At 39.0% G+C, this 16,378-nt stretch overlaps 1 protein-coding gene across 13 annotated transcripts in view; it reads left to right on the top strand.

Annotated features, from left to right (window-relative positions):
* The window catches only part of ADGRG2 (adhesion G protein-coupled receptor G2), a 126,955-nt gene that overhangs the window by 74,713 nt on the left and 35,864 nt on the right, over nucleotides 1–16,378 (top strand). For 5 of the 13 annotated variants that reach the window (XM_057310413.1, XM_057310392.1, XM_048213584.2 and 2 more), the window contains 6 exons: nucleotides 4,066–4,101; nucleotides 7,132–7,170; nucleotides 7,282–7,305; nucleotides 8,961–8,999; nucleotides 10,935–10,976; nucleotides 13,205–13,258. In XM_057310413.1, coding sequence (XP_057166396.1) covers nucleotides 4,066–4,101; nucleotides 7,132–7,170; nucleotides 7,282–7,305; nucleotides 8,961–8,999; nucleotides 10,935–10,976; nucleotides 13,205–13,258 — 234 coding nt within the window. Of the gene's footprint in view, nucleotides 1–4,065; nucleotides 4,102–7,131; nucleotides 7,180–7,281; nucleotides 7,306–8,960; nucleotides 9,000–10,934; nucleotides 10,977–13,204; nucleotides 13,259–16,378 lie in introns of all 13 variants that reach the window. The other 8 variants (XM_057310409.1, XM_057310383.1, XM_044377555.3 and 5 more) reach the window with 3 other exon arrangements.

The following is a 16,378-nucleotide window of genomic DNA, read 5'->3' as shown; positions in this document are numbered from 1 at the left end:
GTCCTAATGCCTACTATCTGCAAATACGTTACCTTATGTAACAAAAGGGACTTTGCAGGTGTGATGGAAGTTAAGGACTGTGAGATGGGGAGATTATCATGGAATACCTGGGTGAGCCCAGTCTAATCCTGGGAGTTCTAAAAAGTGTTAAGAGGAAGGCAGAAGAGTGAGTGAGAAGGATGCCCCAGGTGAAGGAGTCCCCCCTCCCACCCCATCCCACCGTTGCTATCTTTGAAGATGGAAGAATGAGGCATGAACGAAGAAATGTGGGTAGCTTCTAGAATCTGGCAATGGCTCTCAATTTATAGCCAGCAAGTAAACGAGTACCTTGGTCCTACAACTGCAAGGAACTGAATTCTGTAGTAACCCAGATCAGCAGGACACAGATTCTCCCCTAGAGCCTCCAGAAAGGAATGCAGCCTGTTGACACCTTGATTTTGGTCTGGTGAGGCCCATATTGGACTCCTGACCTACAGAACTCTAACATCACACATTTGTGTTGTCTTAAACCACTAAGTTCATAGTAATATGTTACAGCAGCAACAGGAAGCTAATACACTGAAATTTCCATCTTAAATTATTTGACTGCTGTTACCAGCAACACCACCAAATTTGGCAACTCAGCGGTATAAAAATGATGTGGGGTGATGAGGGAGGAGTACTGGGATATACGGAGTTGGAGAGGCAAAGACAGTAAGGCGTTCACATGGCAGTGCTCAGACCACACTTGGCCTCGTGGGATTGGGGTTGAGGAGGTGGTGGCAATAGCTGAGAAAGAAAGTGCCAGGGAGGTGACGGAGGGTAAGAGACTGTTGAGGAGGCGGGTTTCTTGAGTTTCCAGTTTCTGTTTGGCTTTCATTGTAAGCATATGCATGCCAACTTCCTACTCTTTGTAATTGGAATATGTGCACTTTGTTTAAAAAAAAAAATCATTAGAGTCATATTGAGTGAACTTTATAGACAGATCATAATAATTTTATTTATTTATTTATTTATTTATTTATTTATTAAAAGATCTATTTATTTTAGAGAGAGAGAGAGGGAGCATGGTAGGGAGGAGCAGAGGGCAAGGGGGAGAGAAACTCAGGCAGACTCCCTGTTGTGCATGGAGCCCCAAGTTGGGGCTCGATTCCACAACCCTGAGATCATGACCTGAGCAGACACCAAGAGTTGGACGCTCGACTGACTGAGCCACCCAGGCGCCCCCAATAATTTTATTTATTGACTTAAATTGAGACTTTAATAAATGAATAATGCTTTAAAATGTGCTCTTTGTAGGTTTCCAAAGGAAAATCTGAAAAATTTAAATGTTTTTCCTTTCTTTGTTTATGAATCCTTGTAACAATGGAAATGTTTTGTCTCCTAAGAATGGCATGGAGCTCAAATGTATGACTCAGTGGAAATGACGACCACCTCTGTGGTTGTAACAAATGGGAAGTGAGTTCGGAGAGAGCCCAAGAGAAACAGGCAGATAGGAAAATGCAAGGCCTATGGGGACATCTCTATTTTGGACCAGGAGGAGTGATGGGGAGGACTGTAATGAGAGACAGAAAAAAATGAATAAAATGTTAGTCACTAAGCAATCAGGCCCCCAGAAGAAAAAAAATGCCAAGAGGAAAAAAAGTGGACAATAACGATTTAAAAATCTCTGGCTTTTATTAGCCGGATTTCCTCCCTTCATCAGTGTAGATCGTTGCTGGGAGCCCTGCAAGATTCTGAGATGGAAGAGGCCAGCTCTGCCTACGGGTCAGTGGATTTGGCAGTGGAGGAGGTTTGAACCACTGGTGGCTATGGTCAGCCCCTGGGCAAAATTGTAGAGGCAGCAGTATAAGCCTCTGTTGGACTTAAACATCACTCTCTACCCCTCTTTGCTGGTATTGAACTCTTCCTCAGTGCCTTCGTGCTCTTCCATGCCTGTGCCACATTCCCGGCCCACTCCACCTCACCTACCCACACTGATAAGTGTCATTCTCAGAGTAGCCCATATTGAATGTTGATTCTTCCCATTACTTTTCAACATGACCCAGTATGGTAGGTCTTTACTACATGATGGGAAGAATTTGGCCAATTGGAGGTAATTCATACTAAGGTGTGAATGACTGATTTTCCCTTAGTGCTCCCAAGAGTATTTTAAGTAATTAAGCTCCCGTTAATAGACTCTTTAATTGGTGGAATATTAAAGTAGCCTGAGGGAGATATTGAAGGACAGAGATTAAGAGGGGGCAATTCCAATTAAATTGGGGCATCGAGGCGCTAACTACTCTGCATACATTTGCCTTGTTGTCTGCAATTGGGAACTTGTGCAATCATTCAGTCTTGCTTTCAAGCTGAATTGCGTTTTAATGATCCCAGAAAATAATCATTACCCTACCACTTCAGGAAAACAGGCTTCTGGAGCCTACCAGGTATGTTTCACTGTGCAATTTTAGTTTCCAAACATACATACTCTTTTTTGTTAAAGATCAATTTATTTATTTTAGAGAGAGAGAGAAAGAGAGCACTTGAGAGAGGGGCAGGGGGAGGAGAGAGAATCTCAAGCAGTCTCCCCACTGAGCAGGGAGCCCGACACGGGGCTCGATCCCACAACCCCAAGATCATGACCTGAGGCGAAATCAAGAGTCAGATGACCAAACGACTGAGCCACCCAGGCGCCCCCAAACTTATTATTTTTTAAATTGTATTTCAAGATACCACTATAGAAATAATCTTTCCTTTGTAATTAAAAAAAAATTAAAAATTTTAAGATAATACTCCACATGGGTGAGAGTTTGGGGAAGTAACACTCATGTGCTGTAGAGGGTTGCATAAATTGGTTTGTTTTCTGTAGGGCATTTTTGGCAATCAAAATCATGGAATTTCTGACGGAAGCAGCCAAGTACGTATTGCAAAAATTTAGCCAAAGATATTTATTACAACATTGTTTATAATCATGAAAAATTGTGCCACTAAAATGAAATTGGTTGTGTAAATTAATGGTACATCCAGTCAATGAAATGCTATACAGTGATCACAAGTTAGGTATCGTGGAAAATTGTTTAATAATATAGAAGAATATTCGGGATATAGTGCCATGAGAAAAATCAGGATACAAATAGTTTATGTGATATGATCTTTCTCACACACATAAATACATATATACATATATATTCATATATCTATATATATATGGATAGGAAAATGAAGAGATAGAGAAAGCAAAGCATATATGCCAAAATGTTAATGTCATTTATATCTGGGTGGTGAAATCATAGATGGTTTTAATTTACTTTTTTGTGTATTTGTAATTTATCTGAAGTTGTTCGACGAAGTGCATATTGTTTTTTGGAGAGAAAAAAAATAGAATTTCTTTTAAGGACTCTGAGCATCCTCTGAAAGAGAGTGACAGCAGTTCTTGTAGTTTATAAACCCAGAGGCATCAGATGTGGTTTAACTCCTAAGAATGAAGTAGCGGCTTACTAGGTATAATACGAAGGCTGTGCTAATAGATACACAAAGAAGCAGAGTTCATGGAAGTTTCATTTACGCAGATCTATACCTTTACTTTTACAAATTCTTTTCTTTTTTTACAAGATTTTTACTTAGAGAGAGGGAGAGCACAAGTGGGGGGAGGGGCCAAGGGAGAGAGAATCTCAAGCTGACTCCCTGCTGAGGGGGTGGGGCTCGATCCCACCACCCTGAGATCATGACCTCAGTGGAAACCTAGTCCGATGCTTCACCAGCTAAGCCACCCAGGCGCCCCTTTCCTTTTACAAATTTTATTGAATACTAGCCAACAATTGAAGTTTTCAGTCATCATTTTAAGTTTCAAGTATACTAAATCATTGTATAACAGAATAGAGAGAGTACCATCACCAGTTAAATTGGAAGAATTGCTTCACCGGAGATGTGACTAGAGAATTGAGTCGAGAAGTACTGATGAGGCTGTTGAAAATAATTGTAAATTAATACACTGCCCTCTTTTGGTAGCTATTTGCAATTCATTTTACATTCGCTCCTGTTAAAGATGTTCATCTACAAATTCATGCACAAACTAAACTAACTTTAAATCACCTTTTTCCTCAACAGAGAATGCCGATAATTCCAGTTTGTTATCACCATCTGGTAAGACTGTTATTTCATGGCTTTGGGGAATTTCAGGACAGTATTCCAGAAGTTCTCCATGCAGTACAGCATGTAGTCAGATATAGCAAAATTGCTTTTCTCCACACAGGTTGATTCAGTTGTGTCATTAAACCTACACCTGCAAAGTCAATAAACAAGAGGACAGGCAAATTGGTCCCCCCACATTTATGGACAAAGCTGAAGAATAAAGTGTGGGTTTTCATCTGGGGGACTGCTTAGGTTCTTCACCATTATTTTTAGTACTCTAGTTCGTAGGTCTCCTGTAGAGTATTGAGAACACAAACCTGCTGAATGTTCCTATATATTTGAGGCATTAGATGCTCTCTTCAATATACTTCCTCAGTCACTTTGTAAATTTTATTTATTTATTTTTATTTTTTTAAAGATTTTATTCATTTATTTGGCACAGAAACAGCCAGTGAGAGAGACAGCCAGTGAGAGAGAGACCAGCAGGGGAATGGGAGAGGAAGAAGCAGGCTCACAGCGGAAGAGCCTGATGTGGGGCTCGATCCCAGAACGCCGGGATCACGCCCTGAGCCGAGGGCAGACGCTTAAGGACTAAGCCACGCAGGCCCCCCCTCCTCAGTCACTTCTAAACAAATACTTTTCCAAGGACTTCTGAGGGCTTAGCCCTCTTGAGAACGGGAAGGCAAATAAAGAGACGTTTTTAACTAAGACCCTCTTGGCAGGAACCAGGAATAGAACCCACATTCGAGACTGCTAGCTGGAACCGGAACTGGAACTCAGGGATAAAGTGGTCCAGCCCCATATGGTGCGACTTGATGAGATAGTGAAGCCTGAGTAACTTACCTAAGGTCGCACAGCTCCCTGCCCCCATTATGCACAGGTGGCACGTGGCTTTTCTGCCTCCTCCTTCTGCGTTCTTTCTGGTATACCATATGTTGTAGAACAATCTTTTATGGTAAGGAGTGAGTCAACTCACATCCTATCCTTAGCTGTATCAAAATGAGCTGCTGCTGTCAATTCATTTAAATAAAATTAATAACGATAGCTATAACTTCTTGTGCACATACTACATGCTTAGGAGTCTCTAGACATCCCACTCAGCTTCCAGTCTTGCAGTATGGGAATTATTATATTCACGTTCTAGACGAGGAAACTGAGGGTCAGCGAGGATAAAACTTGCTCATGTTCACACGTTCTGTGGACCCAGACTCCTTGTGTTTGAACTGGGCCACTACCCTTCCACCCTGTTGCTAGCTGTGTGACTTTGGGCAAGTTTCTTCACCTTTCTGTGCCTCAGTTCCTTCATCTGTAAATCGGGGAATAAAATAGTACCTGCTTCATAGAGTAGTTGGGAAGATGAAATGAGATAACATATGCACCTGACCCAGAGTAAACCCTCAATAAGTAATAATGATCATTATTATGAGTAATTAAGTAATGGGGCAAAGATTCAAACCAGAACTGCAAGCCTCCAAAGCCCAAGCTTCTTTGTGCCAATTTGCCCCCTTGCTGTTAAGCTCCTAGGGTAAAATGAACCACTGTATTTGTCTCCTAGTACAGTAGCCATCATCTGACTTAATCATGGTGATATCTTAGCAAAATCCTGTTTGCATGGAAATAGGGGGCATGGACATTTGGAGGCACGCACTGGTTCCAGTCTAAGCCTGAGTTCTGGGTGCCCTGGGGGAGAGTGGCACTAACTGTGCACATCCAGGGACCGGCAGGGGGGTGTGCACTCAGGCCTCTCTCACCGTTCATCACCTTTCAGAAAAATTAATATTTGCTAATTAAAAACCAGCTTTTGCCAATGATTTTGTTTTGCCCCAACAGCAAAGGATTCCATATCCACACTTTGAATCTTATTGCTCAGGAACTGTCTTATTTCTCAAGAAATATCCTTGGTGGGGCGCCCGGGTGGCTCAGTCGTTAGGCGTCTGCCTTCGGCTCAGGGCGTGATCCCGGCGTTCTGGGATCGAGCCCCACATCAGGCTCCTCCGCTGTGAGCCTGCTTCTTCCTCTCCTACTCCCCCTGTTTGTGTTCCCTCTCTCGCTGGCTGTCTCTCTCTGTCAAAATAAATAAATAAAAATCTTTAAAAAAAAAAAAAAGAAATATCCTTGGTAATTAAAAAAAATGTAGTAAATGATAAAATATGGAAGCAATAATGTAGGACAGACAGGGTGTGTGTGTTTCAGCCAGCGCATGAGCAGTCTAAAACAGACAGGCCTGCCAAGCGCCTTGACACACCCAAGTGTTGTCCTTACCCACTGAATATCAGTCTGCCTACTGTGAAGCTTGTGTTACTTGTAAAATGTTTGTGTTAACTTTTCCTGTGTATACGTAGAAGTCAAGCCATAGGATCTTTTTAATATTTAAACATGCAAAATGTGTGTAGTAGCTTGACCTCTTAGTGTAAGTGGATTTACTCCATGGAAAATTTATAACTTGATTGATTGTCTTAATAGCAGCCATATTTTAAAATAACTTACCAGGAAATTGTGTTAGGTGGTACTGTACTGAGTGATAGCAAAGTTGTCGGTTTTTTTGTTTTTTGTTTTTGTTTTGGTTAAATCCTCAATTCACGATGGTAAGAGTTGCGGGCGTTATTATAACAGAATGGAGCCAATGTGCTGATATGTTTCATAATTGTAGTTTGACAATTATTCAAAGTATAAAATGTTTTCTAGAATTCTCTGGCTGAAAAAATTTGAAAGTGGTATGTCACATATTTTGCTGTGGTTTCTGAACTTATTTCCATAATATTTCATAGGTAGGAACAGGCTTTGAGGGATGAGTCTCAGATTCTTCGTCTGTAAAATGAGACAACTGCACTCTTTTTATTTCTTGAGTTCTTTCTCTGTAATTGTCTGGTTAAGTGTATATTCTCTGAGTGATTATGGGGCTTGCAGATTCATATTGGTCTGATAGCATGTTGTCTACTTCTTTCCATAATTCTATCTCAAAAGTCTTAACTTCTTAGAATTCAATAAATAATTGTTTCAAAATATTAATTTGAAAATTTTGTTGTTTTTTTCCTCTTACAGTTGAATCATCTTTTGTTGGTTTTGTCCCCTACACCAATGGTACTCCAGGCAAGATTTTGAAAAAATTCAAACCTAGATTTAGCCCAATTTGTTAAATTTTGGATTTAATTATACCTTTCTATTGTTTTTTTTTCCCCCTCGGGACAAAAGAGGTTGAAACTACAAGCCTAAATGGTAAGAATTTTTCTGAAGCGAGTGAAAATTGATAACCCTTAATATGAATATAAGTGTAGTGAGTGGTGTTGAAGGTTTTCATATTCAAATAACACAAAAGAAAAAACACCCCAAATCAAACAGAGCCTCAGAACTGTCGACCCTAGAGAACACCCTCAACTTTCCGGTTAAGTGAAAACATTCTTATTATCATGGAGGGAGGCCAGCCCCCCACCACGCTAACTATTCTGTGAAAAAGAAGAAATATTGATGACACTTTGAGCATTCCGTTTCTTTTGCTTTCCAACACAATGCCAGCACATTTTATATGACAGATTCTTTAAATGTGGAAAACACATCCAGTGACTTCAATACGATTCAGCATGGATTTGGAGGCACAGAGTGTTCAAAGACAGCCTTTTTACAGATGATTTTATCAATTTTTAAGGAGCACGCCATGAAGGAAAAAACCTGGCTTCTTTATCCTGCCGGAGAAGTGGGCTGTGTTTGAGGGAGGTGGACAGGGCACATTCTGTGCCTTCCACTCTGTGGGTAGACAGCCTCCATCTTTGTGCAGCCCAAAACCAATGCTTTTCACAGTCCTTCACTTGGTTAAAATAAAAATCTCACCATGTTGTTGGTGGTTAAGGAACTAAAGAATCCTAGATGGAATTCACACTGATCGAAACGGGTTTAAATTCATATTTGGTCCAATGGGAAAGGCTAGATATTATCGTTTTTATGTTTAATTACTTTTTCAAGTGAAAGAACATCTTCAAAATAGCTTTGGCATTAGTTTTTGGATCCATTGTATGTGGGTTTTTAAGTGTGATAATATGTGCCTTTTCCCCCTAAGGTTTCATCCAGAATAATAAATTACAGAATGATTTTTATTTAAAGAAATAACAGAATAGATTTTCAATTGAATGTTAAGGGAAACGAGATAAAAATGAGATTTTTTTTTCTAAAAGGTAGTGAAATATAATGTTCAAGAAGTTTAATTTTAAGCTAGAACTGCTTAAAGATTGCTTTATAAGAGTGTACCATTAAGCATCCACAGGGCTATATATTAAAGTTGGTATTAACTGGAAATATATCCCTTAGGGGCTTGCATTATAATGGAGTATAAAAGGGACAAAATATTAAACAACATAAATGGGTTTATTTAAATCTAATATTATAGAAGTGTTGCTATGTTTTAGACACATCACCTGTGTTCAGGAAACACATTTTATTTTATTTTATTTTTTTAAGATTTTATTTATTTATTTGACAGAGATAGAGACAGCCAGCGAGAGAGGGAACACAAGCAGGGGGAGTGGGAGAGGAAGAAGCAGGCTCATAGCGAAGGAGCCCGATGTGGGGCTCGATCCCATAACGCCGGGATCACGCCCTGAGCCGAAGGCAGACGCTTAACCGCTGTGCCACCCAGGCGCCCCAGGAAACACATTTTAAAAGCACGAATACTTGCTCAGGAATTGTGTCTGGGGTTTGGAGCATGGTTAGTGTGTGGCTGGGTGGGCAGCACATACATTTGACAGTGTCAGTTGGCTTTTGCAGAACTCTCTAGCTTCTCTAGGACTTGGGGAAAAGTGAAATATTTAAGGAAGCTAGAAGATGCATGTGTTTGTTAAGCATATCAATAATTAGGCTAAATTTTCGTTACTTTATTTCAGATGCTACTTCGAGTGTATTATCCACTTTAAACAAAACAGGTAATATCAAGTTCTTTCTAAATATAATAGCTCGTCTTCTGTGCCTTGCTGGGTTTCTCACTGTGTGGTCAGTCTTCTGGGTTGCTAAAGGTTATCTCCTTGCCTACTTCCTGTGCCTTCAATTGTTGATTTACTGCTCATTTCACTTTGACCTTGTCATTCTGGAGTTATCATATTCCTGAACTTCCAAACTGTTGTGACCATAGCTCTGCATTTAAAATTACATTTAAAAAATTGTAATAGTAATATATCTTAGCTCATAACAAATGGATAATATAGAAAAATAAAATGAAAAAATACAAATCATCTCTAATGTTACTTTTCTAAGACTATTACTGTTAATAATTTGATATATTTCCATTCAGGATCATATATACATATACACTGTGTGTGTGTGTGTGTGTGTGTGTGTCTTTTACACAATAGTCGTAGTGTATATAGATTTTTATGTCTTGCCCTTTTGACTTCATATTAAATTATAAGTATTTTCCACTGTTCATTAATATTAATGACTTGATAATATTCCATTGTGTACCGTATGTTGAACATTCTTAAAGCTGTTTCTATTTTTTAATAGAAATTGTTGCAATGAACATCCTTGTGCCAGCATTTTGCATTCATTCCTGATTTCTGTAGGATGCATTCTAAGGATTGGACTTAATGGGTTAGCAGTATGAATATTGTAAGGTCCTTGATATACCTACTGCTCAGTTACTTTCTTGAAAGCTTGTCCCCAGTAACATCCTGTCAGCAGTGATTGAGGATGTCCGTGTCACACTGTACCTTCGCTGAGAGCTGAGACTATATCATATATTACTAGATCTTTCAATTCCATAGGTTTTGTTTTACATTCTTGATTAGTGAGGTTGAACGGTTTTCCCCAAAAGCACTTTTGTTACTAGAACCGGAAGTTCATTTCACAGATGTGTTTTGTTTGCTCTGGGAAAGAAAGTAACAGGGCAAACCAAATAATATATTTAGAAGATTCTTAATGATAATGCAAAATACTGTCAGCCTCTATAATTACCACCAACCATTGCCCATGAGTCAGTCATACATTGAAACGGGAACTCATCAATAACACCTGACACAAATGAGGTTTCAGAAACTGTTGGTATAATGTCATCATTCTTAAGTGCTTCTCCAAGATCTGAGCTTTGTGTTTTCTTCAGAATTTGCCACTCACCCTAGCAGACAGAACTTTGCAAGTCTGTGCCCCAAACGTAGCCTCTTCTAGTTGTCCATCCCTAAAGCAAGGATTTCTGAACCTGGTTCTCCATTATTTGAGAAATGAACCACGGGCTCTGTCCCCAGAGTGTGTTGGGAAGATATTTCTAAGGTTTGCTTCTTCAGAGTGTGTTCGTATTTGCCTGTGGTTTGAACTGTTCTGTCCAGATTCTGCTGTGAGCTTATTGTACAACTGTAATTGAGTGTTTCCAACCTTTTTGAGAATAATTTTATCTACTGACATAATAGCGATAATATTATGTTAGCTCTTAGAGAAAATAGCAGGACACTTTCTTGATTATAGAGCATGCGGTATTTTAGATCTTGTGTTTCCATTAAGTTTTATTCTGAATCACCTTTTCTTTATAACCTGTCATCTGAAGGTCCTGATAGTGACTCAATTCTACATTAATTTGTCCCCTAGCAGCAGCGCGTGGAAACTGCAGTAGGATGATACAAACAGTGGGGTGCGTGGTGGGTGTGAGATAACTGGGTAAACATGGGAATACAAATCCCAGACTCACCCTATTCCAATGATACATGATCTGGGTATGCGATTCCCATTTATTCAGCTGCTGGGATGACCAGTAGTGTCTGAAAGGTGTCAATAGTATGATTTTCTTAGCACTTCACTAAAATGATACTCGTGGCAAATTGTTTTTTAAAAAGCAACAATTCTGCTCTAATATTTAAATTGCTTCTTTGCAGAAAAAACTAAAATCACTATAGTAAAAACCTTCAATGCATCAGGTATGACTTACTATCAATATCCAGACTTTCTTTTTTATAACTAAAGTAAAATGAAACAAATGGCTGGTTTCTATGTTTTCTTTCTCTTTTTTCCTACTTTTCAAAAATGAAATCTGGTCTTAATGAATAGATGTTTGTGCACTGGGTAACTGAAGTTGTGCTAAGTGTTTGGGGCTATATAGTCATGATGAGACACAATGCCCACTCTCAAGAATGTTCTAGTTCGGGGGAGAGACAAGGCAAACAAAGAAATAACTAACATGAACATGTATGCAGATAAAGGCAAATGATTACACAAGTGTTTCTGACATGGTTAAGAAGCATGGGAGATAAAAGGGCTGGTGCTAGTGGTTATCAATGGGATTAAATTTACGAGGGAAAGATTCTTAGAGGAGTCAACCTCAAACTCTTTTGAAATCAAAAAAAGGGATGTACTTTTAAGTACCTGGTGCAAGACTAGGAATACGTGATATGCTTAACAAAGGCTTCTGGTTGATTTAAAGCAGGGGTTGACAAACTGGCCTGCAGGGCAAATATGGCCCACTACCTATTTTTGTAAATAAAGTTTTATTGGAACACTGCCATGCCCATCTGTTTACATGTTATCTATGGCTACTTTTCTTGTACAACGAACAGGAGAGTTGAGTAGTTGTGACAGAGACTGTATGGCCCACAAAGCCTAAAATATTTATTATTTCACCCTTTACAAAATTTTCTCACTCATGACTTAAAGGATGACCTGTGGCCATGTACTTGGGGGAAATTACAGATAACAGCCCTAGCAACGGGAAAGAAAATTCTCAGGGTTAATGAGCAGCAAAAGACACACATCACTGGAAACAAAAGTGCCACTAAAATTTAGAGAAAAATGAGAGATGATGGAATGTAATACTTAGTGAACAGTAGACTGATGGTTGTAGAGAACATTTAAAGCATTACTACCCACCATCTAAAACACGTGTATTTAAGATGAAATCTCTCTTTTGGTGTGGGTAACATTGCTGTGAAACAATATAGAATTCTGCATGTTGGGTAACTTTTGGCACCTAAATTCAGTTTGCTCACAGAATCAAAACTCTTTGTTGAAGCATGATGCCCATTCAGCAAATGTCACCCAGATCATTCTGGCAGAAACCATTTCACATGCGCTAACACAAGTCCTAATTTGAGTTTGTGTCCGAACTTGTTCTCTTAAGAAAAAAAATTAAGCACTCATAAAGTACTATGGAAATAAAATAGCAATTAGGCATTGCATACATAATTCTAAACAAGCCAGACCTAACAAGGACAGCAAAATATTCCTTAATATAACAATCTTTTCCCCTTGGCCCTTTGCTTAAGACATTATCAGCATTTGCCCCTGACATTTATTATAGATTTCTTATACTTCGCCAAAAGGATGAAATTTATGAAGGCGAGATTTTTAGGGGAGTAAACCTTGAGCTCTCTTCAAATCAAAGAAGAGATGTACTTCTCCTTTCACCAAAGGAGCAAGTGTTTTTTAGATGAATATGTGTGAAGTTTTTTGTTCTAACATGGCTTGTTTTATCCCCCATTTGTCTCTCCCTCCTTTGTATGCCTGTGTAGTCTGTTTTGCTGGCCGTCACTCCATTTTGCCCTCACTATAACTTTTTATTTACTGGCCACTATCACTAGATTGCACGCTCGTTGAGGGCAGTGTCTGTATCTGGAACCTTCTAAAACCTGTAGAATATGGTAGTTGTTCAGCAAAAAGTTTTTGAATTTTGTGGGTTTTGCCTAGGTGCGATGACATCATGACATTGATGTTATTTCTTAACATATATTTGCATAAGGAAATCAGACCAGCATTAGAGCGTTCATGAATGCTCAGGACAGGAAAGAGCATCTATGAGTAAGGGCTATTGCACTTAAAGTCTCTATGCTCGATTTGCATTCACTCTGTTCTTTTTGTGTTAGACAAGAGAGGGATTAATTGGGAACAGGACAACAAAAATTTTGAGGGAGGAGTAGGGGATTAGACAGTGACATACTAAAGAATAGTAAAGAATCAAGTTCTATAGCTGACCAGCTAAGAAATGAAACCTCTCTCATTCCTTTAGTCTTTGTGGAATTCATCCAGCCAGTTATATCCAACTTACAATATTTTTGGTCCACGTTTGATGCCTAAATCTGTGAATTCTCTTGACAATGTAGGATATAAATGTAGGTGTTGACATGTTTAACCAGCTGGGTTGTTTCCTTTGCAGGAGTCAAACCCCAGAGAAATATCTGCAATTTGTCATCTATTTGCAATGACTCAGGTTAGTTCTTCTGTACATTACACATTAGCAGATAAATGAGCTCCAGAGAGAGAAAAGGTTTGTTTTTCTCCTGTTGAATATGTGATGTGTATCTCTCTGATCTGTCTCTTTTCATATCGCCTGGCTACTAAGAAGTCCCAAATGAAAACAAAAACAAATTTTAGATCTGCCTGAAATTATCTTCCCGTTGCTTAGTGAGATGATGGATTAACTTCCTTAATATGAGAACACGAAGCTCTACACCAAATATTTTTCGCCATAGCTTTAAATCCGTAAGGAATACCCTTAGAGTTGGTCCATGAATATAACTAGTAATGAACTTAACTATCGAAAGCCACTTCTGATATACAGATCCCTCAAGCTTTTCCATAGGATCTTAAGTATTATAGACATAGGGTGTCATCTTTTGCTAAAAGTAAAATAAACCGCTCTACTAGAATGTTGAAAACCTCACGTACACCTAGTTTAATTGGATGCTAATTCCAGTAGTGCCCAGAGTGTATTTTGCCATCTTTAACCCAGACTGTCCACTATTTTTTAAATTGAAGATGGAAATCTCTTGAGAACACGCTATTTTTGAAAAGGGAATATTTTTGCTGCCAGAAGGAATGAAACAACCATTTTTCTCACGTTGGTTTGGCTCTCTGGGTTCCCTTCCTTATTAAAACCAATGAAAGCAGATGTGAAAAACATAAAAACATGGTGTGGCAGGTCAGAATTGGATCACAGGAAGAGAGAGGAGGAAGGTAATGAAGTATTTTGTCATTTTAAAGTCTTAAAAAAGAATCCTTATAGGAATGTTTTCCGTTTCTTCTGTGCCTTTTGTTCTGTTTCTTTTAATAATTTGTTTTAAAAACATAGGAAACAACTTCAAGTAAAAAAAGTTAAGGTTGAAAGGTATTAGAAAACAAGAAAACTTTGTATTCAAAGAATGGTCCACAAACATTTTCTACTTGTGTGAATGTGAGATTTACATATATGAGCATTCTGCTGATAGCATGCGCCAGGTAGAGTATAGTAGGCAAATATTAGCTGGCTTTGATTAAAGGGAAAAAAGACTTGTTAGATACATTTCACTTTCACATATTGTGTAACTCGTCCTTCTTCTTCTCTCCCTCTTCTCTTACCCTTCTCTTACTGAATTCTCCATAATTTCATTATTTTTACGCTTCATCTGTGTTTTGAACTGGTGACTAATGTCTAGTTTAGTGTTATGTCTACATGATGTTTGATAACTTTGAAAATTGAACATTTAGTTAAAAAAAAAAAACAAAAAAAACTATGGTCATCTTGAATAACAGATGCCAGGAAGCTAGTTGCAGTAATGTTTTCCCCAATTAAGTGACTGAATTGACCATTTGTTTTAGTGTCTGGTGAAAACAACCTCATCAGGGAACCAAGTCTTTTGGCACCAGAAATTCCACAGTATCCTGCCAGAAACTAGAAACCTTCATTGCTCGCAGGTTCCAATCTGAGTTCATTAAGGGAAACGGAGGCTGGTGAAAAAACTGGGAGCTGACCAGGCAGTGTTAGGCTGCGGGTCAAAAGCTTCCCTGTTGCTCTTCTACTATTATGCTCCCAGCACATTTATGAAATGCAACGTGCATTCCACAAGACTGAAGGATGAACTTGGAGAACAGACTGGTGAGGGAGAGAAGCTGTGGGTGTCGGCATGTGCACACACGCGTGTGCATGCTAAATACATTTTTAATAGCTAAGGGTTTTTTTCCAAAATGGATAAGTAGTTCTATGCATATATCAAGTATCTTTACTTTTAATAATTGTGTACTGCATTAATTGAGATTTCAGTATCGATATGCAGAAGTTGACGTTCTCGTGCTCGCTTCGGCAGCACATATACTAGAAGTTGACGTTCTCAGTAGCAAAGTTGCTAAAATAGATAAATCCTGTTAGTCACTGGGCCAGTGGCTTTGTCGGCCATTTTAAGTGAAAGTGGACCATTGGGTACTTGGCTGTGGGCATCAGTTGTACTTTAGGTTGCTATAAAAGATGAGCTTAAAAGGCATTCAACCCTCTAGTTCAGGAGTTGACAAACTACTGCCCATCGTCTAAATAATGCCTGCCACGTGTTTTTGTAAATAAAGTTTTATTGGAATATAGCCATACCATTCGCGTACATATTGTTTGGCTGCTTTCCTGCTACAAATGCAAATTTGAGTAGTTCTGACAGAACATGTGGTCCACAAAACCTCAAATATCAGATCTGATACCAAAAAATGGCTGACACCTGCTCTAGTTTGTATGACCTCTTTGCCTTCTGCCCAAGAGGCCGGTTTTCTATCTCTGCAGATTATGAAGTGCACACAGTGTACTTCTGTTAAGCAGTGTCTATTTTCTTTTTTTCTGATCGAGTCGGAGCCCCTCCAAGTGTATACCCTGTAGGAAACAGGTTGACTGAAATTGAGTTCTGTATTTCCTGAAGTGAGCATTTTAAGAACAGAGTTTTCTGGCATTTCTGAGATGAAAGCCACAATGAGTTGTTCAACTGAAGAAAGGATTCTCCCTGCATACTAGTCAGGTTTCAAAAGCAAAATCTTAACTTTGTTCCTAGGGGAGAGATTGCACTTGGTAGCTATATTAAAAAAAACAAAAACAAAAACAAAAACAAATGGCCAGGAATAAATAGACTCTCATAAGGCTGCTTAATTTCTGAGAAACACTTTTTCTCTCCCTCCTTTATGTATGTAACTGCAACTAGAAAATCCAAAAAGTTTTTTTTTAAAGATTTTATTTTATTCATTTGAGAGAGAGAAACAGAGAGAGCATGAGCACAAGCTGGGGCAGAGGGAGAGGGAGAAGCAGGCTCCCCGCCGAACAGGGAGCCCAATGCGGGGCTCAATCCCAGGACCCTGGGATCATGACCTGAGCCGAAGACAGGCGCTTAACTGACTGAGCCATTCAGGCATCCCCCAAAAAGATTTTTAATGTTAGAGCTGGTTCCCCAAGTTAGCATCTTCATGAGAAACAAAGCTCTGATGAGCAGCATGTAGTATTAAAATTTCTTGACAAGGAGGCAAGTTTTTTCTCTTTCCACATTTCCACACAGAGTTTATGGTTCGCATTTTCTGAAAGTTGTATTGATGGTCATTGAGTACCGTT

The sequence above is a fragment of the Ursus arctos genome, chromosome X (assembly GCF_023065955.2).
Source record: "Ursus arctos isolate Adak ecotype North America chromosome X, UrsArc2.0, whole genome shotgun sequence".
Lineage (NCBI taxonomy): Eukaryota > Metazoa > Chordata > Mammalia > Carnivora > Ursidae > Ursus > Ursus arctos.
The sequence above is the reverse complement of the archived record's forward strand: the minus strand, read 5'-3'. Positions and strand labels throughout refer to the sequence as shown.